This window comes from Pristiophorus japonicus, chromosome 6, assembly GCF_044704955.1.
Source record: "Pristiophorus japonicus isolate sPriJap1 chromosome 6, sPriJap1.hap1, whole genome shotgun sequence".
Classification (NCBI taxonomy): Eukaryota; Metazoa; Chordata; class Chondrichthyes; family Pristiophoridae; genus Pristiophorus; species Pristiophorus japonicus.
The window spans coordinates 47616666-47639307 of record NC_091982.1 but is presented as its reverse complement, the minus strand read 5'-3'; the positions used below and the strand labels follow the sequence as shown (position 1 = coordinate 47639307).

Genomic DNA, 22642 nt, shown 5'->3' with positions numbered 1-22642 from the left:
ACCGCCCCCCGCCCCCCCCACCCCCCTGAGAAAAAAATTAATTGGGCGGGAGGGGATGATGGGCTTTGAAAGATGAAAACATGCAGTGTCTCTGATTTGCCATAAAGGGTCCCCTCAGTGAGGAATCATTTCTCAAGGGTCACGTTTTTCAAATAAAGGAAGACACCGTTTTGACTGAGGTGCAACAGCTTTTAATAGCTTAAGATATTGTAAAACATCCAGAACAATCGTGGAGCCAAGTGCAAGAAAAAGCAGCAAAAAAGATAATAAACCTAAATAAGTGAAAATTACAAAAATCAGTGCAAAGCCTGCACAAATGGACCAAGAATAAAATGTATAAAATATTGTACATGGCATCCTTCCATGGAGTCTCGAAACAGTATCGAACCAGCTTGGGTTCTATTTGACTAGAATGACTGACCTGAGGAAATACAAATGTCTCACTATTAAAACGCCTTTGGATGCTCAAAACATTCAACTTTGGCACATTTACAAAATAAATAGTGTGCAATTTTTTAAACTTTTAAAAACAATACCCCGAAACGATGCACTTAATGCACGTCAAATGGGCCTTAAAAAAACATGCACTTTTTTTTGGTGTACAATGTCAACAATCATTTAAAATTTTGTAAAAAAAAATACCCTCTTACTTTGAGCAATACAATACAAAACAAGCTTTTTTTGATCACAAATAGACAAGCACCATGTCTGGCTTCGTGTTTAGAATGCCCAGGCCACAGCCGGTGTGCCTCATCAGAAGCTGCCCCATCTAATAATGACCACTGCTTACAAGAGAAAAAATAATGAAAACATTCCATAATCACTGAGGGCCTCTAATTATTCAGTGCAGAGCCATGGGTTACTGTAAAGAAAGAGTGCACAAAATATAGACAAAAATGAATGGCAAGGCTGAGAAACACATACGATTCAATTCACATTTATTTGCATTTAAAGGCTATTTTGGCTCAAACTGTTATTTTGCACAACATTAGCATCCCTTCATATGCAATAGTGCAAAAATAGTGGAATAAGTCATTTTATTTAAAAAAAAGAGACACACAATGACCTTTTAAACTAATCCCTCCAGTGTCTAAATGTTTGGATCTTTTTTTTTTTCCAGAATAAGTAAAATTGAACAAAAAAAAGACACCTCAGTGCCACACGTTGCCTCAAACACAGCTGGGAGCAGTTACAGAACAGCTTCACATTGCAAAATTGGAACAAGATACCAAACTGAGGGTTAGCAACAAAAAAAATAATCGTTTTAAAAATTGGTTAAAAAATTAGGCAACAAAAATACTACACTGTGCCATTCGTAATATAATTCTACAAACTTTCACTTATTGCACTTTTAAAATTTGACCTATAAATCTGTAACTCTCAACTACTATTTCTGGAATTTAAAAAAAACATTTTATTTTGCTCAATATTGTACTTCCCCTAACATGCATTTTGTAACACATCTGAAATGAAACGGAAGTCCTATTATGTCAAGTAAAACAAAGATTTGTTAGGTATCATTATTCACATGTTTCAACAGCCTGAAACAGGAGTGGCAAAAGTGAGGAGACATAAAATGATGACAAATTTCATGCAATTGCTTCCTGAGTATTGTAATGCACCTGAAAACCACAAGGGCTTATGTTGGGATTACTGAGTTGTACACAGTCTCTGACGCTCAATTGGCAGCTCGTGTGGTACCATGCAAGTACTGAAGTGGTAAACTGGGAGTCCTTTTGTCAGTTCCATACTATTTATTGCCGGATTCCTTCATTCAGCACAGCCACAGTATCAAGTTTGTACACGTTTGTTTACATGGAGGGAGGGGGCGGTGGGCAGGGGGGGGGGGGGGGGGGATGGGGGAGGGGAGGAGAAGATGGGAATGGAAGCGAACAAGCACCGCAATGTAATTGGGAACAAAAGGGAGTTCATTCCCGACTTGCTGAGGGAAGGATTCTACAGGAAGCCTGAACTGAAAATGAAAAAAAAAAGTAGGATTAATTTTTCATGAGTTACTTTAAACTAGATGAATGTTCAGCCAAGTACTGTTTAAATAGTAAATAATGAATGAATGTTAAATATGAAAATGTTCAATTTAACTAAAAAAAAAACACACACACGGCAAACATTCCAATACACAGCAGTGGAACCGAGCTTGCAGCTGAACAAAGAAAGCTCTTCCGTTATACACACATTTACTTACACTATTCAATAGTCTTGGGTCCAGCAACAAAATCAACCTTGAGTGAAAAGGGGGAGAGAAAAAACGTCTGCCTGATGTGACTTTTCCTTTGTCTTGTCCTGCCCTGACATCCAGAAAGAGAGAAGGGTCTTCGCCGTGCCAGAGTCAGACATTTGTGGGATCAAGCTGGACTCCAGAGACTTGAACGCATAATCTAGGCTGACACTTCAGTGCAGCGCTGGGCGAGTGCTGCACTGTCAGAAGTGAGGTCTTGCAGATGAGACGTTACACCGAGGCACTGCCTGCCTGCCCTCTCGGGTGGATGGAAAAGATATACGTCCGTTGTGTAGAGCCCTGGTGAGAGCCCATCTGGAGCACCGTGCCTCAGGAAGGATAGAATGGCATTGGGAGGGGGTTCAGCAGAGATTCATCTTGAGGGGTAAATTATGCAGACTGATTGCATAACCTTGGCTGTTATTCCCTTGCGTATAGGAGACTGAGGGCGGCAACCTGATTAGTGTTTAAAATGTTAAAAGAATTTGATAGGATAGGTACGGAGAAACTATTTCCTCTGATGGGGGAAATCAATAACAAAGGGAGATAAACTTCAAAGTTAGAACTAGGCCATTCAGGAGCAAAATCAGGAAGCACTTTATCCATACAAAGGGTAGAAACTCGGAACTCTTCCCCCCCACCCCCCACCCCTAGATTTATTGTTCGGTAAGGGCATCAAGGGATAGAAACATAGAAAATAGGTGCAGGAGTAGGCCATTCGGCCCTTCAAGCCTGCACCACCATTCAATATGATCACGGCTGATCATGCAACTTCAGAACCCACTTCCTACTTTCTCTCCATACCCCTCGATCCCTTTAGCCATAAGGGCCACATCTAACTTCCTTTTGAATGTATCTAACCAACTGGCCTCAACAACTTTCTGCAGTAGAGAATTCCACAGGTTCACAATTCTCTGAGTGAAGAAGTTTCTCCTCATCTCGGTCCTAAATGGCTTACCCCTTATCCTTAGACTGTGACCCCTGGTTCTGGACTTCCCCAACATCGGGAACATTCTTCCTGCATCTAACCTGTCCAATCCCGTCAGAATTTTGTAAGTTTCTAGGAGATCTATGGAGCAAAGGCAGGAAAAATGGAGTTGAGGATCTAATTGAATGGTGGTACAGGCCAGGGGGTGTTAAATGGCCTACTCCTGTTCCTAAATCTTTTTTTTTTTTTAAATGACCCAAGGAAAGAATTAAAATCACTTTAGTAAAAGTGATATGTAAAGCTAATCCAAATCCATAATGGTCTTTCTGTGCTGAAAGGAGTGAGGAACTGGAGACACCGGAGCTGGAGAAAATGAGAAAACCCAAAAGAGATGTTCAAAATGATGGGGTTTTGACTGCGAAGCTACCATTTCCAAGACATCGGATTTCCTGGGGAAAGGAGAGTCCAAGAAACTGACACTGTTCAATGGGCTATTTGAGGAAAGCTTTTTGGGAACAGCAACAATCCAACAGCACCCAGTGTGGACACAAACAACACAAAGTGCAGCACACCAGTCAGACAGAAAAACAAGCGCATGGGCAACTTGTCTGTATCTTCGGCAGTACTGGAGACTGGAGCACCTCTCTAGCATGCTCAAAGTATCAACACTTAATTTTGAATCAAATAATTCCACATAAAAGGATGCCAAGTGCCAGCCAGTAGCCTTTAGGCTCTGCTCTTTCATGGTCCATTGTCCTTTAGATTAACCACTGAATGTCAGCCTTGACTCAGTTGGTAGCACATTCATCAATGAGCCGGATGGTCATGGGCTCAAGCCCGACTGCAGCATTTCAGCACTGAGGGAGTGCTGCTCTTCAGGTGAGGCGTTAAACTGAGGCCCCATCTAACCTCTCAGGTGGACATAAAAGATCCCACAGCACTATTTGAAGAGGAGCAGAGGAGTTCTCCCAGTGTCCTGGCCAACATTTATGCCTCGATTATCCCGTTAATCATCTCATTGCTATATGTGGGACCTTGCTGTGCACAAAATGCCAGCCACGTTTCCCTACATTATAACAGTGACACTTCAAAACTGCTTCATTGGCTGTTAAGCGCTTTGAGACACCCTGGAGGTAGTGAAAGACACCACATAGATGCTAGTTCTTTCTTCAAGGGGGCAGTTACATACATTTGAATGCTATGTATGTAGAAGACATGGGGAGATTTATAAATCGCTGAATCCATCAGCAACCATCTTGGTTGCACAACCCAACAGCAGGGTTTGGGTCACTTCACACATATATCCCTGTGTAATTTTGTGTCAAAAAGCTATACCGGAACAAAGATACACCACAACAGTTTAGCACGTGCAGTGTGATCTCTGAAATCAGCCAACCCTTGCATTAAAGTAGTCAGAACAGCCTCATTTTTGGTCTGGACATCTATTAACAACCTACACAAACCAGCCCCAAATAAATCGGATCGGAGCGCACAGCGAACCACGTGTGTAATAACCGATTCCACTGCTACGGATGAGGTTAGTAGTTAATCAGGCTTACCAGATGTTATTGGTCTCATGCAGCATGCAGTGAACAGCGTTAACTGTAAAACAGTACACATGCAAAAGCTCATGTAGATGAATGGACACAATGGTAAAAGTGTACACACAAAACACTTGATTGCTGTTTCCAGCCCTTAAGTTTACACAAAAAACTGCCCTGCTCAAAATAAATCCCCTGCTCTTTTCTGGTGACCCTTAAAGACCTCGTCACTGAACTTACCAACGACACCGTGTTTTTGTCCAGAAGGGCGACAATTAGTGGAAGCACAGAAGCTTCAATTCGGTAACCTAGAACTTGGGTAGCGTTGTTATTAAAATGCTTCAGCATTTTGCCACAGGCTCTCGGAAGGGAACTCTGCGAGTGCACGCAGTTAGACCGAGATCAGAAATCAGTGATGCCTCAGTCATCCCTGCTCTGCTTCAAAACTGGTTAGGAGCAGATTGCAGCAATCATTTTGTGCACATTTCACCCATTGCGGCTCAAGAGGACTCCCCGAGATTTCCATTTAACACATCAAGCATAATGCCTCTCTGTTCCCAGACTCCACCTGAATAACAGTGTTGAAGCAGAAGGCGTGGGAAATGAGGAATAACAGACACACCGGCAACTGTGCACAAGTACTTTTTTTTTGTTTAAAAAAAGTGACATTACATGGCAAAGTCTAAAAATTAGAGCCAGACCTTGCAGAGTGAAATCTGGAAACACCTCTGCACACAAAGGGTGGTGGAAATTTGGAACACTCTTCCGCAAACAGCAATTGATGCTAGATCAATTGTTAACTTAAAAAGCTATCAATCTCCGATTTTATTAACCAAAGATATTAAGGGATATGGGGCAATGACGGGTATAGTGAGTTAGGTTGCAGATCAGCCATGATCTCATTGAATTGCAGAACAGCCTTCAGGGGCTTAATAGCCTCCTCCTGTTCCCATGACAAATAAAAGGACACGGTCACACTGCAACAGTGAGCTTTTCCAGAAGGTCAGCAGTCAAATAATGTGCATTGTACATATCCATCAAATGAGTGTCTCAATGCAACCATGGGTGATATAGCTATACACACTCTAGAGTCTTTATCTTCCAAAATGTTGTGCTTCATGCAAACAACTTTCCTACGAACAAATAAAATGATGTTCTGTTATAATTACACTCACAGGCCTTGCAGTATTCTTTCAGTGAATTTTCTATTGCACACCTCAACACTGCACAGGCCGGGGATCAAACTTGGCCCTGTCTTGGACCAGTACCACAGCCAACAGTGCATCTGTCCGCTCAGCATTCAGTGGAGCTGAAGTACAGGTAAAGCATAGAAACATAGAAACATAGAAAATAGGTGCAGGAGTAGGCCATTCAGCCCTTCGAGTCTGCACCGCCATTCAATGAGGTCATGGCTAAACATGCAATTTCAGTACCCCATTCCTGCTTTCTCGCCATACCCCTTGATCCTCCTAGTAGTAAGGACTACATCTAACTCCTTTTTGAATATATTTAGTGAATTGGCCTCAACAACTTTCTGTGGTAGAGAATTCCACAGGTTCACCACTCTCTGGGTGAAGAAGTTTCTCCTCATCTCGGTCCTAAATGGCTTACCCCTTATCCTTAGACTGTGACCCCTGGTTCTGGACTTCCAACATTGGGAACATTCTTCCTGCATCTAACCTGTCTAAACCCGTCAGAATTTTAAACGTTTCTATGAGATCCCCTCTCATTCTTCTGAACTCCAGTGAATACAAGCCCAGTTGATCCAGTCTTTCTTGATATGTTAGTCCCGCCATTCCGGGAATCAGTCTGGTGAACCTTCACTGCACTCCCTCAATAGCAAGAACATCCTTCCTCAAGTTAGGAGACCAAAACTGTACACAATACTCCAGGTGTGGCCTCACCAAGGCCCTGTACAACTGTAGTAACACCTCCCTGGCCCTGTACTCAAATCCCCTCGCTATGAAGGCCAACATGCCATTTGCTTTCTTAACCGCCTGCTGTACCTGCATGCCAACCTTCAATGACTGATGTACCATGACACCCAGGTCTCGTTGCACCTCTCCTTTTCCTAATCTGTCACCATTCAGATAATAGTCTGTCTCTCTGTTTTTACCACCAAAGTGGATAACCTCACATTTATCCACATTATACTTCATCTGCCATGCATTTGCCCACTCACCTAACCAAGTCACTCTGCAGCCTCATAGCATCCTCCTCTCAGCTCACACTGCCACCCAACTTAGTGTCATCCGCAAATTTGGAGATACTACATTTAATCCCCTCGTCTAAATCATTAATGTACAATGTAAACAGCTGGGGCCCCAGCACAGAACCTTGCGGTACCCCACTAGTCACTGCCTGCCATTCTGAAAAGTACCCATTTACTCCTACTCTCTGCTTCCTGTCTGCCAACCAGTTCTCAATCCACGTCAGCACACTACCCCAATCCCATGTGCTTTAACTTTGCACATTAATCTCTTGTGTGGGACCTTGTCGAAAGCCTTCTGAAAGTCCAAATACACCACATCAATTGGTTCTCCCTTGTCCACTCTACTGGAAACATCCTCAACAAATTCCAGAAGATTTGTCAAGCATGATTTCCCTTTCACAAATCCATGCTGACTTGGACCGATCATGTCACCTCTTTCCAAATGCACTGCTATGACATCCTTAATAATTGATTCCATCATTTTACCCACTACCGATGTCAGGCTGACCGGTCTATAATTCCCGGTTTTCTCTCTCCCTCCTTTTTTAAAAAGTGGGGTTACATTGGCTACCCTCCACTCCATAGGAACTGATCCAGAATCTATGGAATGTTGGAAAATGACTATCAATGCATCCGCTATTTCCAAGGCCACCTCCTTAAGTACTCTGGGATGCAGTCCATCAGGCCCTGGGGATTTATCGGCCTTCAATCCCATCAATTTCCCGACTAATAAGGATTTCCCTCAGTTCCTCCTTCTTACGAGACCCTCTGACCCCTTTTATATCCGGAAGGTTGTTTGTGTCCTCCTTAGTGAATACCGAACCAAAGTACTTGTTCAATTGGTCTGCCATTTCTTTGTTCCTCGTTATGACTTCCCCTGATTCTGACTGCAGAGGACCTACGTTTGTCTTTACTAACCTTTTTCTCTTTACATAAACTTTTGCAGTCCGTCTTAATGTTCCCTGCAAGTTTCCTCTCGTACTCTATTTTCCCTACCCTAATCAAACCCTTTGTCCTCCTCTGCTGAGTTCTAAATTTCTCCCAGTACCCGGGTTCGCTGCTATTTCTGGCCAATTTGTATGCCACTTCCTTGGCTTTAATACTATCCCTGATTTCCCTTGATACCCACGGTTGAGCCACCTTCCCTTTTTTATTTTTATGCCAGACAGGGATGTACAATTGTTGTAGTTCATCCATGTGGTCTCTAAATGTCTGCCATTGCCCATCCACAGTCAACCCCTTAAGTATAATTCGCCAATCTATCCTAGCCAATTCACGCCTCATACCTTCAAAGTTACCCTTCTTTAAATTCTGGACCATGGTCTCTGAATTAACTGTTTAATTCTCCATCCTAATGTAGAATACCACCATATTATGGTCACTCTTCCCCAAGGGGCCTCGCACAACGAGATTGCTAATTAATCCTCTCTCATTACACAACACTCAGTCTAAGATGGCCTCCCCCCTAGTTGGTTCCTTGACATATTGGTCGAGAAAACCATACCTTATGCACTCCAGGAAATCCTCCACCACCGTATTGCTTCCAGTTTGGTTAGCCCACTCTATATGCATATTAAAGTCACCCATGATAACTGCTGCACCTTTATTGCATGCACCCCTAATTTCCTGTTTGATGCCCTCCCCAACATCACTACTACTGTTTGGAGGTCTGTACACAACTCCTACTAACGTTTTTTGCCCTTTGGTTTTCTGCAGCATGTGAGCTACTTTAAGAGATAGAGAGACCGCCTTCTCAAATTACTAGGTTATCTAAAGCTTTTTCATTAGCAAATGCTCTTTTTAGGGACTGTCCTCAATACCAGACTCTACTGGCTTCATAAACACTGCTGGAGCTTGCAATAGAATGAATTCTATGGACATAGAATCATAGAATGGTTACAGCACAAGGGGAGGCCAATCGGCCCATCGAGTCCGTGCCGGCTCTCTGCAAGAGCACTTCAGCTAGTCCCACTCCTCCGCCCTTTCCCCGTGGCACTGCAAGTTTTTTACTTATCCAATTCCCTTTTGAAAGCTAGGATTGAAATTGCCTCCACCACTCTTCCAGGCAGTGCATTCCAGATGGCTAACCACTCTTTGGGTTAAAAAAAAAAGTTTTTTCTTATGTCGTCTTTAGTTTTTCTGCCAATCACCTTAAATCTGTGTCCTCACCCTTCCGCCAATGGGAACAGTTTCTCGCTATCTACTTCCTTCATGATTTTAACCGCTTTCTGGCTGAAATTTTCACAATCCCCAATGGGGATATTTCATACAAGGGAATAGAAAGATTACATGGCTAACCATTTGGCACCAGTTATCAAAGTATTAGATTTTCCTCAATAACAGTAAAAATGATACAATTTTAAAGGGGTGCAAGAAGAAGTGAGAGACATGGGGTGTTTGTGCACAAATCTTTGAAGATGGCAGGACAGGTGAACAAAGCCGTTAGAGCACATGGGACTCTGGGGTTTATAAATACAGGCGTAGAGTACAAAAGCCAGGAAGTTATGATAAATCGATATAAAACACTAGTTCTGCCCCAGCTGGAGTATTGTGTCCAATTCTGGGCACCGCACTTTAGGAAGGTCGTGAAGGCTTTGGAGAGGGTACAGGAGAGATTGACTAGAATGGTTCCAGGGATGAGGGATTACAGATACGTGGATAGACTGGAGAAGCTGGGGCTGCTCTACTTGGAGCAGAGAAGGCTAAGAGGAGATTTCATAGAGGTGTTTAAAATCATGAAGGGTTTAGATAGAGTAAATACAGATAAACTTTCCAATGGCTGAAGGGTCGATAATAAGGAGGCCCAGATTTAAGGGGATTGGCAAAAGAACCAGAGGCGACATGAGGAAATACTTTACCCAACGAGTGGTTAGGATTTGGAATGCACGGCCTGATCGGGCGGTGGATACAGATTCAATTGTAGCCTTCAAAAGGGAATTGGGTAAATACTTGGGGAAAAAAAAATTGCATGGATATGGGGAAAGATCGGAGTGGGATTAACTAGATTGATCTTCGAAAGAGCCAGCACAGACTCGATGGGCCGAATGGGCTCCATCTGTGCTGTACTATGATTCTATGAACAGCTTGCTTTTAAATTTATAAACCATGTGTGTCTAATTCAGCTAGCTAACCCATAATGCACTCGTGTAGATACAAGTTCATCAGTGGTGGTGGCACAAGTACACAATGCCACACGCTGAAAGATTCTGCTGACCAAGTTAAATAGCATGCAGCTGCAGGAAAACATCTGGGAGAACGTCACATTGGGAGGAAAAGTGGGCACTGAGCACAGGGAATCAGGGGGCTAGGAAGGGAAACTGAAGGAATGGTCATAGACGAAGGAGAAAGAGCGAGAACACAAATGAGCGAGAGCGCGCACGAGATGGAGAGCGTGAGCGGCAACTAAAAGGAGCGCGAGAGAGAATGAGAACGAGAGAATGAATTGAATTGGGAAGTCAAAAAGCATAGTGACTAAATGATGCTTTGGAGGGAGCGAGGGGTGAATAGAAATTGAGTGTTGAGAGAGCACAAGGTGCCTGCAGAGATGTGAGGAAGGAGCAGAACATTAAGGGTGGGATGACACCAGGTGGTGACCTGAAAACAAGCATTTTAAAAATCAACGTGCTGAGGAATGGGAGCCAGGTGCGCTTGGGGAGAAGGTGGAGGCAACAGGAAGATGGGATAAGAAAGAAGAAATAGGAGCATGAGTCGGCCATACGGCCAAGCGAGCCTGCTCCGCCATTTAATAAGATCATGGCTGATCTGATCATGGACTCAGCTCCACTTCCCTTGATGGCGGCTAGGGCTGTGGTGTTTTACAAGAGTTCAGCTTGTGGAGGGTTGATGTCGGGAGATCTGTTCGGAGGGTATTAGAGAAGCCAAGCCTGTAGGGGATGAAGACATGCAGTAGGATTTGGAATGGCCCAAGTGGAGAGATGGGCAGAGGCGTGCAACGTGGTGGAGGTAGGCAAAAGCAGTTTTAGGAATATGGGGGAGTTGGGAAAGCTGGGCTTGGATCAAACAGGGCACCAAGTATCCAACACACAGAGTGATGGGTAACACACGCCCAAGAAAAAGATTATAAAATCACAACTTCAATAGCAAATGCACTGGTTGGTGTGGTACTCATACAGTTTCTCAGCTGATCTCAGCTAATTCACACAGTTTGGATATGCTGAATGTCCCTGGGCTAGAGGAGAAACATTGAATAGGCTTGATTCTCACTCCTGGCGACTGTGCATCGTCTCCCACTCCCCCACCCCCCCTGTGGATTGGACTTGGCTGCAACACTCATCCTCCCACAGTTGAATCGTGGCCAACATTTCTGGCCCAGGCTCAGGATTGAGTACCACTGAAGCGAAGTGAGGCGACTCCCACTACACCATTCCTCAGCACTGTCTAGAGTTACCAAGTGGAGAAAAGATTCTCACTCTCTATGAACTCGTATTGGCTTTTCGATTGTTTGTAGTGATCGAGAGATGTTTTTTTTTTGAACGGACTGACTGCTGCGCAGAACGACCAGAAGCTGCGCAGAAGCGTACTGCGCACTCCAACACCCTGAAGCATGACGTTTCTGCTTTAAAAAAAAAACGATCACGGTAACAAGCCCGCTCCCTTCCCAGCTTTAAATTTGTATCTTTCAAAAAAACGAACCCGCCCCCGTGATGAACCAGCAACGTGCATGCGCAGACCGCTTCCAGTTCGTTGGCAGCAGTCACGTCCTGTGACCCGCAGTGACCTGAATTGCAACACAACATTGAACACAAATTGCTATTCAGTGATGTGGAGAAGTAAGTCAAAGTGATCACTGCAGTGAGACTTCAGGATACTGTAAGAGTTCCAGGAAAAAGGAGAGCATGGGATGACAGAGATCTCCAGATGTTCCTAACTGTGCGGCACTTCGCATGAGCGCAGCTCCCCTTGAAATGATCTGAACTGGGTTTAATTTATCAAATACCGCAGACACGCCCGGTAAATCGCACTAAATCGGGAGGCGGGCTGCCTCCGCTAGCTAAGAGAAAAATAAAATCACTCAGCAATTATTGGGAGCCCATTCTGGACTCTGAAATGCACTGTTCCAAATTAAAACTGCAACGTATTGAGAGAGAGACAATTATGCAAACTGTTCCTTGTTGGTGAGCTGCACCAATGAGACATAGCTGAGCACACATATAGATGTTTACATGTAAACTATATGGCTAATTTCATCCAGCACCAGTGAGAGACCCTTTATGGACTATGGTACATTTCGGTACCACACAAATTAATGTCGCACTTCACGAGGGACACAGAATGGAAACCTCACCGCTCCTTATAGGTTCATGTTCTGCTGAACATGCTGAAAATTAAAGAAATTGTGGTGATCGGACTCTGGGCATTAGAAATAAGGAGGGATAAAATATTTTTTTAAATAATTTTTTTTTAAAAAAAAGTGCTTACTTTTTTCGCTCTTTCTCCCGCTTGAGAGTCTGCTGACTTCCCGACTGCTGGGCCTGTGACTGAAGCAATTCAGCTGCAGTCTTTCTTTGTTTAAAGGCATTAATCTCGTCATCCAGGCTCTTTTTCTTATCTTCTAATTTCTTCTTTTCATCCTGATGAAGTTTCTTTAAACGATCAAACTTATCATGCAACTAGAGAGAGAAAAATCAAAACAGTGACAGCGCTTCGAAAGTGATTAACTGGCTGTGCAGCGCGTTGGCACGTGCCGAGAACGTGAAAGGCGCAAAGTTCTTTCTGTAGCCCCGTTCCTGGGACCTGCTCCCGCAATGATGATTTTAGCTATTTTATTTTGGAAAGAGGGACGAATGAAAACAGAGATTGTTTACCTCCTTCTCCGCTTCCTTCAGTTCAGATTCTTTCTCCTTCACTCTCATGACAAACATCTGCCTCATCTCCTCCTCTTTTTTCTGGAGCTCTCCGAGAAACTCGTTCCTCTTTGCTTCGTATGTTTCCTGCAAGCTGCAAAAAGGGAATCATCACTCATCAGATACTATCGAGTATTCAGGGCTCGGTTATCACTGCAAACATGCTAAGTTTACTGTAAGCCACACACACACACACACACACACACACACACACACACACACACACACACACACACACACACACACACAGAGGAATAACACAAATAAAAGCAAGTGAAACAAGTTCTAGTTTGTGGGCACCTATACACAGCTCACTAGCCTCCACCTGTCAAATAAGCGGATAGGAAATCCAGAGAGCCGATCGTCAATCGGGAATCAATTTCACCCCTGAATAACGAGTCCATTGTTAATTTAACATTTCACACGGGCGGGTGCTTCCAACACAAAATTAAATTAATTCCTGCCCTCCACCCGATCACAGACCTTTCCAACCCCCTTTTCCCCTGGTTCTGTATTTGCTTAAAAACTGTTAAAATCGCTCACAGCTTGCAGTTCTGATGAAAGGTCATCGACCCGAAACATTAACTCGGTTTCTCTCTCCACAGATGCTGCCTGACCAGCATTTTGCCTTTTTATTTCAGATTTCCAGCATCCGCAGTATTTTGCTTCTGTTTAAGAAATTAAATTCTTAGTCGTAGAACTGCCTGTGTACAGCGTTGCATTTAATGCTGGACTGCCTCCACTATAAATGCAATGGTGCACACGTGAGGAAGGGAAAAAGGGGAAAATTGTGAGCAAATCAACTCAAATGGAACATTACATAGAACAGTGGCAATGCTGAAAAAAACAACAGCTGTGTGAGTGTTCCTATATATATCAACAAGAGCAGACATCGACGACGAGATCCAACACTGCCTCCAGTGCGCCAGTGGAGCCTTCGGCCGCCTGAGGAAAAGAGTGCTTGAAGACCAGGCCCTCAAAACTGCCATCAAGCTCATGGTTTACAGTAATATCTCCCCCCCCGTATGGCTCAGGGACCATGTACAGTAGACACCTCAAGTTGCTGGAGAAATATCACCAACGATGTCTCCGCAAGATCCTACAAATCCCCTGGGAGGACAGGCGCACCAACATCAGCGTCCTCGACCAGGCCAACATCCCCAGCATTGAAGCACTGACCAAACTCGATCAGCTCCGCTGGGCGGGCCACATTGCTTGCATGCCAGACACGAGACTCAAAGCAAGTGCTCTACTCGGAGCTCCCTCACGGCAAACGAGGGCCAAAGGTGGGCAGCGGAAACGCTACAAAGACACCCTCAAAGCCTCCCTGATAAAATGCGACATCCCCACTGACACCTGGGAGTCCCTGGCCAAAGACATCCCTAAAGTGGAGGAAGTGCATCCGGGATGGCGCTGAGCACCTCGAGTCTCAACGCCGAGAGCATGCCGAAATCAAGCACAGATAGTGGAAAGAGCGTGCAGCAAACCAGTCCCACCCACCCCTTCCCTCAACGACTGTCTGTCCCACCTGTAACAGAGTCTGTGGCTCTCGTATTGGACTGTTCAGCCACCAAAGAACTCACTTCAGGAGTGGAAGCAAGTCTTCCTCGATTCCGAGGGACTGCCTATGATGATGGTATATTATATATTTTTAAAAACAGTGGTCAAGTCTGCCAAATTATTCATGCATTAAATAGAGAACAGTAAACCTTTACAGCATTGCGGGGTTAAGGTGCTAATCCTAACCTTTACCTTTCTAGGAGGAGATAGGGGCGGGGCGGGGGTGCGCCGGGGAAACTACATGCAGTCTTGATAGAGCGGAGAGCATTACAGAAACTCCAATATCACGACCATGCCCGTAGCACTATACCTGAAGGGTTTGTTATCAGGGTCCGTGTCCTTGAATCCCATCTCCTCCAGCTTGCAGCGTCGGTACAGCTCGTAGTGACGGGCGTGTGTCTGCTCCCGAAGGTCCTCCATGTTGACTCGGATTAGCATCTCTCGCAGTTTCACAAAGTCGCAATGGTTTTCGTTCTCCACTGCAATGCAATTTAGTGCGGTAGGGTTGTTGTAAAAAAAACCCACACGTTACATTAGATGCATTTTCTCCACGGAGCAAAGCTAAATAGCGACCACGCAGATGCCGCCTATTTACTCATTCAGGTTTGCTCCATTTGGCCATTGCTGTATCGCCCCACGTTCACTGGGGAGGGGGTATTGGGGCTGGGGGTGGTATTAATACCCAGAGATGCTCCTTTGCAGTGTCGCTCAATTGTATCCCCGTGTTTAAGGAGTGCAGCCAATGGCCTGCACTTTTAGCTGAAGGCCGATAGTGCCAGAATGAGGGGTAAATTAAAGGAAAGGGGAGCGGAAATCAATGCTCAAGTTAAATCGGCATTAGTGGAAGTACTGACTGACACATTGGGTGAACAGGCTTGAAACTGTAGACAGACGACAATTGTGTCAGGCCGTGCCTGATGGGAACTTTTACCTTAGCCCTTGCCACATAGAATCACAGAATGGTTTCAGCACAGCAGGTGGCCATTTGGCCCGTTGAGCCCGTGCAGGCTCTATGCAAGAGCTCCTCAGCTAGTCACACTCCCCCGCCCTTTCCCCGTCTCCCTGCAAATTTTTTCCCTTCAGGTACTTATCCAATTCCCATAAAAGTACACCACTTCCTGGTGCTCTCCTAGCAATAGATTTGGTGAATGCTATAGAAATTGGACGGAGTTAGGATTTCTCTCAGAGATCAGCTGACTGCCCAATGATAATAGACTATTATCGAACACAAAGATAGCTGATAACCAACTGAACACCTCAAGTGGCGCTAGGCAGGTGACAGGAAATGGAACCCTCGGTGACCCGTTTGTGGTGTTTGACAAAGAACATCACCAGGTACAGGGAAGTTTCAGTCACTGTAAAATCAACCTGCGGAGTGGCTTCATGATGCGTACTGCAGCTAGATAAATAACTATTCAAGTAACATTCACAACGTTAGCATGGGTGACGTGGCTGGATCTAGAGCACATTGAAAGTCTTGTGCAGGGTATGCACTTTCTACAAGAGTCACACTTGTGTTCTGCAATAGCTTCCCAGTCACATTATTATAAAACAGTGCACCCTCTGACCATGCGATGCCTTGTGGCCAATATGCAGGAAAATATCAGAGGTGGGGGTAGAACAAAAAAAAAAGCAGGTGCAAAGATTTTTTTTTGTACGGTGATTTTGATTGCACTGCATCATGCTAGATATTTAGAGGAAGCCATCAGCATATATTACCGTCTGGCAGTGAAAAATCTGAATCAATCAATCGCAACCAATGGTAGTGGTGGCAGTGGCTAGTGAAGACTTGTATCATCACTTGGCTTTACCCAATAAACTCAGCTTACCTTGCACAGTGCCCCAGGGGTACTGGCGTGCCTTCATCATCTTGTTCCCAATCTTTATTTCCTCTGTGCTTCCAACTACCGCAAAAGGCAAGTGTGCCTGAAAAACATAAATCAGTAAAAGTGAATATGTTAACTGCACTGATAAAATCATTTCCAATACAGAACCTATTGGCTTTAATCTTAAACCACAGAGCACAGAGAGAGGCCATTCGGCTCATCGTGCCTGTGCCGGCTGTTTGAAAAAAGAGCTATCCAATCAGCTCTTTCCCCATCGCCCTCCAAATATTTCCTTTTTCGTTTATATTCAATTCCCTTTTGAAAGTTACGATTTAGGAACATGGAAACATAGAAAATAGGTGCAGGAGTAGGCCATTCAGCCCTTCGAACCTGCACCGCCATTCAATAAGATCATGGCTGATCATTCTCTCAGTACCCCTTTCCTGCTTTCTCTCCATACCTCTTGATCCCCTTAGCTGTAAGGGCCATATCTAACTCCCTCTTGAATATATCCAATGAACTGGCATCAACAACTCTCTGCAGCAGGGAATTCCATAGATTAACTCAGTGAAGAAGTTTCTCTTCATCTCAGTCCTAAATGGCCTACCCCTTATCCTAAGACTGTGTCCCCTGGTTCTGGACTTCCCCAACATCGGGAACATTCTTCCCGCATCTAACCTGTCCAGTCCCGTCAGAATCTTATAAATTTCTATGAGATCACCTCTCATTCTTCTAAACTCCAGTGAACAAAGGCCCAATTGATCCAGTCTCTCCTCATATGAAAGTTCAGCCATCCCTGGAATCAGTCTGGTGAACCTTCGCTACACTCCCTCAATAGCAAGAACGTCCTTCCTCAGATTAAGAGACCAAAACTGAACACAATATTCCAGGTGAGGCCTCACCAAGGCCCTGTACAATTGCAGTAAGACCTCCCTGCTCCTGTATTCAAATCCCCTAGCTATGAAGGCCAACATACCATTTGCCTTCACCGCCTGCTGTACCTGCATGCCCACTTTCAGTGACTGATGAACCATGACACCCAGGTCTCGTTGCACCTCCCCTTTTCCTAATCTGCCACCATTCAGATAATATTCTGCCTTTGTGTTTTTGCCCCCAAAGTGGATAACCTCACATTTATCCACATTATACTGCATCTGCCATGTATTTGCCCACTCGCCTAACCTGTCCAAGTCACCCTGCAGCCTCTTAGCGTCCTCCTCACAGCTCACACCGCCACCCAGTTTAGTGTCATCTGCAAACTTTATTACACTCAATTTCACCATCTAAATCATTAATATATATTGTAAAGAGCTGGGGTCCCAGCACTGAGCCCTGCGGCACTCCATTAGTCACTGCCCGCCATTCTGAAAAGGACCAGTTTATCCCGACTCTCTGCTTCCTGTCTGCCAACCAGTTCTCTATCCACGTCAGTACATTACCCCCAATACCATGTGCTTTGATTTTGCACACCAATCTCTTGTGTGGGACCTTGTCAAAAGCCTTTTGAAAGTCCAAATACACCAGATCCACTGGTTCTCCCTTGTCCACTCTACTAGTTACATCCTCAAAAAATTCAAGATTTGTCAAGCATGATTTCCCTTTCATAAATCCATGCTGACTTGGACCAATCCTATCACTGCTTTCCAAATGCGCTGCTATTTCATCCTTAATGATTGATTCCAACATTTTCCCCACTACTGATGTCAGGCTAACCGGTCTATAATTCCCCGTTTTCTCTCTCCCTCCTTTTTAAAAAAAAGTGTTGTTACATTAGCTATCCTCCAGTCCATAGGAACTGATCAATAGACTGCTGGAAAATTATCAATGCATCCATTATTTCTAGGGCCCGGGAGTAGGCCGTTCAGTGAGATCATGGCTGATCTGTGACCTAACTCCATATATCCGCCTTTTCCCCATATTCCTTAATACTTTTGGTGAACAAAAATCTATCAATCTCAGATTTAAAATTAACAATTGATCTAGCATCAATTGCGACTTGTGGAAGAAAGTTCCAAACTTCTACCAGGGTGTGTGTAGAAGCGTTTCTTAATTTCACTCCTGAAAAGGTCTGGCTCCAATTTTCAGGCTATGCCCCCTAGTCCTAGAATCCCCAACCAACAGAAATTGTTTCTCTCTATCTAGCCTATCTATTCCCTTAATATTTTGAAAACTTTGATCAATGACCTTTCAACCGTCTAAATTCCAGGGAATACAACCCTAGTTTGTGTAATCTCTCCTCGTAATTTAACCCTTGAAATCCGGGTATCATTTTGGTAAACCTTTGCTGCACTCCCTCCAAGACCAATATATCCTGCCCAGAACTGCTCACAGTGCTCCAGGTGTGGTCTAACCAGGGCTTTGTATAGCTGCAGCATAACTTCTCCCCCCTTGTATTCTAGTCTTCTAGATGTAAAGGCCAGCATTCCATTAGCCTTTTTGATTATTTTCTCTATCTGTTCATGACATTTTAAATGATCTATATACCTGGACCCCCAAGTCTCTTTGGACCACCGCTGTTTTAAGCTTTTTACCATTTAAAAAGGTACCCTGTTCTAGCATTTTTAGGTCCTAAGTGGATTTGCCTACATTGAAAGCCATTTGCCACACTTTTGCTCATTCACTTGATCCATCGATATCCCTTTGTAATTTTATACTTTCATCTGCACTGCCGCCTATCTTTGTGTCATCGGCAAATGTGGATATGTGGTTTTCTATGCCATCATCTAATTCCTTAATAAATACTGTGAATAGTTGAGGCCCCAACACAGATTCCTACAGGACACCACTAGTCACATCCTTCCAATTAGAGTACTTGCCCATTATCCCTACTCTCTGTCACTTGCCACTCAGCCAATTTCTTAACCAGGTCAATAAATGGCCTTCAATTCTTTCAGCCTTCGTTAACAGTCTCTTTTGGCAGTCCATATAAATAACATCCAAAGACATCACCCTGTCCACTATTTTAGTAACCGCTTCAAAAAATGTAATCCAGGTTCATCCGACAGGATCTACCTTTCACAAATGTTGGCTCTCTCTGATCACCTAAACAGTTGAGAGGTGTACAGTCATCCTATCCTTAATTATAGACTCCATTAATATCCCAACAACAGACGTTAGGTTAACTGGTCTATAAATCCCTGGTTTCCCTCACTTGTCATTCTTAAATAGTGGAGTGACAGGTGTAATTTTCCAAGCTAAAAGGAACTGTTCCGGAATCAAGAGAACTTTGAAAGATTACAGGTAGGGCATCTGTAATGTGCTCACCTACTTCCTTTACAATCCTGGGATGGAAACCATCTGGTTGTGGATGAGCAGAAATGTTCCCCAATTGAATATTGGGAATACCGAAGCCATTGTTCTCGGTCCCCACCACAAACTCTGTTCGCTTGCCACTGACTCCATCCCTCTCCCCAACTTCTGTCTGAGGCTTAACCAAACTATTCGCAACCTTGGTGTCATATTTTACCCTAAAATGAGCTATCGACCATATATCCGCAGCATAACCAAGACCGCCTATTTCCAATTCCGTATCATTGCCCGTCTCCGCCCTTGCCTCAGCTCACCGCTGCTAAAGCCCTCATCCATGACTTTGTTACCTCTAAACTTGACTATTCCAACGCACTCCTGGCTGGCCTCCCACATTCTACCCAACATAAACTAGAGATGATCTAAAACTCAGCTGCCCGTATCCTAATTCGCACTAAGCCCCGCTCACCCATCACCCCTGTGCTCGGTGACCTACATTGACTTCTGGTTAAGCAACGCCTCGATTTCAAAATTCTCATCCTTATTTTCAAATCCCTCTACGGCCTCGCCCCCTCCCTATCTCTGTAATGTCCTACAGCCCCACAACCACCCAAGACATTGGCGCTCCTCTAATTCTGCCCTCTTGAGCATCCCTGATTATAATCGCTCAACCATTGGTGGCTGTGCCTTCTGTTGCCTAGACCCCAGGCTCTGGAACTCCCTCCCTAAACCTCTCCACCTCTCTACTCCTCCTTCAAGACGCTCCTTAAAACATATATCTCTGACCAACCTTTTGGTCACCTGCGCTAATTTCTACTTATGCGGCTCGGTGTCAAATTTTTAAATCTCATAATACTCCTGTGAAGTACCTTGGGACGTTTCACTATGTTAAACCGCTATATAAATATAAGTTGTTGTTGTAGTAGGGATTTGTCCCTTTCAGTTTGCTTCCACCACCCCTTCAGGCAGAGCATCCCGAATCATAACCTGTTGAGTAAAAAAAATTCTCATATCCCCCTTGGCATTTTTGTCAATTACCTTAAATCTATGTCCTCTGGTTCTCGATCCATCTGCCAATGGGAAAAGTTTCTCTATCTACTCTGTCTCGACCTCTCATGATTTCAAACACCTCTATCAAATCTCCCACTAACCTTCTCTGTTCTAAGGAGAACAACCCCAGCACGGAGTGCAGTGAAGGTTCACCAGACTGATTCCCGGGATAGCGGGACTGACATATGAGGAGAGACTGGATCAACTGGGCCCTTATACACTGGAGTTTAGAAGGATGAGAGGGGATCTCATAGAAACTTACAAGATTCTGACGGGACGGGACAGATTAGATGCGGGAAGAATGTTCCCGATGATGGGGAAGTCCAGAACCAGGGGACACAATCTTAGGCTAAGGGGTAGGCCATTTAGGACTCAGATGAGGAGAAACTTCTTCACAGAGTGTTGTTAACTTGTGGAATTCCCTGCCGCAGAGAGTTGTTGATGCCAGTTCATTGGATATATTCAAGAGGGAGTTAGATATGGCCCTTACGGCTAAAGGGATCAAGGGGTATGGAGAGAAAGCAGGAAAGGGGTACTGAAGTGAATGATCAGCCATGATCTTACTGAACAGTGATGCAGGCTTGAAGGGCCGAATGGACTACTCCTGCACCTATTTTCTGTGTTTCTATGTTTCTCTAGTCTCTCCACATAACCGAAGTCCCTTGTCCCTGGAACCATTCTGCTGAATTACCTCGGCACCTTGACATCATTCCTAAAGTGTGCTGGCCAGAATTGGACACCGTACTCAAGCAGAGGCCAAACCACTGATTTATAAAGGTTCATCATAACTTCCTTACTTTTGTACTCTGTGTCTCCATTTATAAAGCCCAGGATCCCGTATGCTTTAAAAAAAACAGCCTTCTCACCTTGTCCAGCCTGCTTCAAAGATTTGTTATTATTAAGCATGGGGGAACTATCAGAATGGAATAATCACAAAGTAGAGATACCGTACTAGTGTTTCCACAGATAGAAGCACTGCAACATCATGAGCAGAACACAACAAACTTAATAAAGCAGCACTTGAGGTCCCGGCACACAGTTAATTTACACTGTTCGAAATTAAAGGGAGCTTTAAAGTGAGACAGTGACTTGTCCTGCAGCCACGGTATCCATGTTTGTGGAGTGTTCATTCTAACATTACGATATGGTGCTGTGAAGAATATATTGACCCATGCACATGAGTAGAGTTCACCCACATCAACACAAAGCCAGTCGAGGGCTCAATGACTGAATTTGCAGCGACAACTGGGGTTGCAGGCCCTGCAGGGACAAGACAACGACCTTGTTTCGCTCATGCTCCAGTGGAATGTCAGTGCTTCTCAACTCACTCAAAGTAAACACAGCAGATGCAAGAGGGGAAATAAAATGGCAGCAGATTTGGGCTTCTTTATTCGAGCTTTTGCAAGCTGCATGTCCTCTCTGAATAATCACAACATGCATCAAGAATGCTGTTCGGCAGACAACATTTTGAAGATGGCAAAACATTAAAAATGTAGGACTGTGACCACAACCGCAAAGCAGATTCTGATGGGAGAGAGCGGGAGCGGGAATCAGCCAGAGGTACACAAGCTGCAAACGGTATTCTCCCCATCGCCACATGCACATGTACTGTGATAGCAGAAAGGAGCAAAGCCCGTATTGACCGCAGAATATGGTCTCTGCAACATACATTCACAATATCTAGAAAACTGCTGAACCTTTGCTCTCGGGTTCTCTGTATCTTTGGCGCCACTTTTTATTTTTGCTCCAGAGGTCACTCAAGAGCGACCGTGGTTTTTACTGCACCCACATGGTCACTTTTATCCCTGGTGCGTTGTGGAAGGACGCAAAGTTCATGCCACTTCACTGGATGTTCCGTCTGCAGAATGGCACACCTGACCCTAGCAATTGCAGATGCCGATTTTAGCAGCTGAATACTGCGTGTGGATGACTGGTTACTGGCTCTGTTCAAACAGCAGACAGAGGTGCCTCACAATAAGCGTTTGCCCACTAATAATCGCCAATGGTCATTTCTACCCTTTGTTGGCAAAAACAACCTATTTCAGTGTTGCCATATGCCGTTATGTCCACAACAGTGCCCCACGTTATGATGCTCTGTCAGTTTAAATATTGCAACAGTGTCATTCTGTTCAGGAAGTTCACAAAAAGAATCGGGTCTACATAGACAACGTAAACAAAA

At 44.4% G+C, this 22642-nt stretch overlaps 1 protein-coding gene across 6 annotated transcripts in view; it reads right to left on the bottom strand.

Moving 5' to 3' along the window:
• LOC139265648 (septin-6) overlaps positions 1-22642 on the bottom strand; it is a 100200-nt gene that overhangs the window by 1975 nt on the left and 75583 nt on the right. For 3 of the 6 annotated variants that reach the window (XM_070882829.1, XM_070882827.1, XM_070882828.1), the window contains 5 exons: positions 16171-16267; positions 14652-14820; positions 12743-12875; positions 12357-12547; positions 154-862 (listed from right to left, as the gene is read on the bottom strand). In XM_070882829.1, coding sequence (XP_070738930.1) covers positions 838-862; positions 12357-12547; positions 12743-12875; positions 14652-14820; positions 16171-16267 — 615 coding nt within the window. In that variant the 3' untranslated portion in view covers positions 154-837. Of the gene's footprint in view, positions 1-151; positions 1973-4723; positions 4767-12356; positions 12548-12742; positions 12876-14651; positions 14821-16170; positions 16268-22642 lie in introns of those variants that run through there. The other 3 variants (XM_070882826.1, XM_070882824.1, XM_070882825.1) reach the window with 3 other exon arrangements.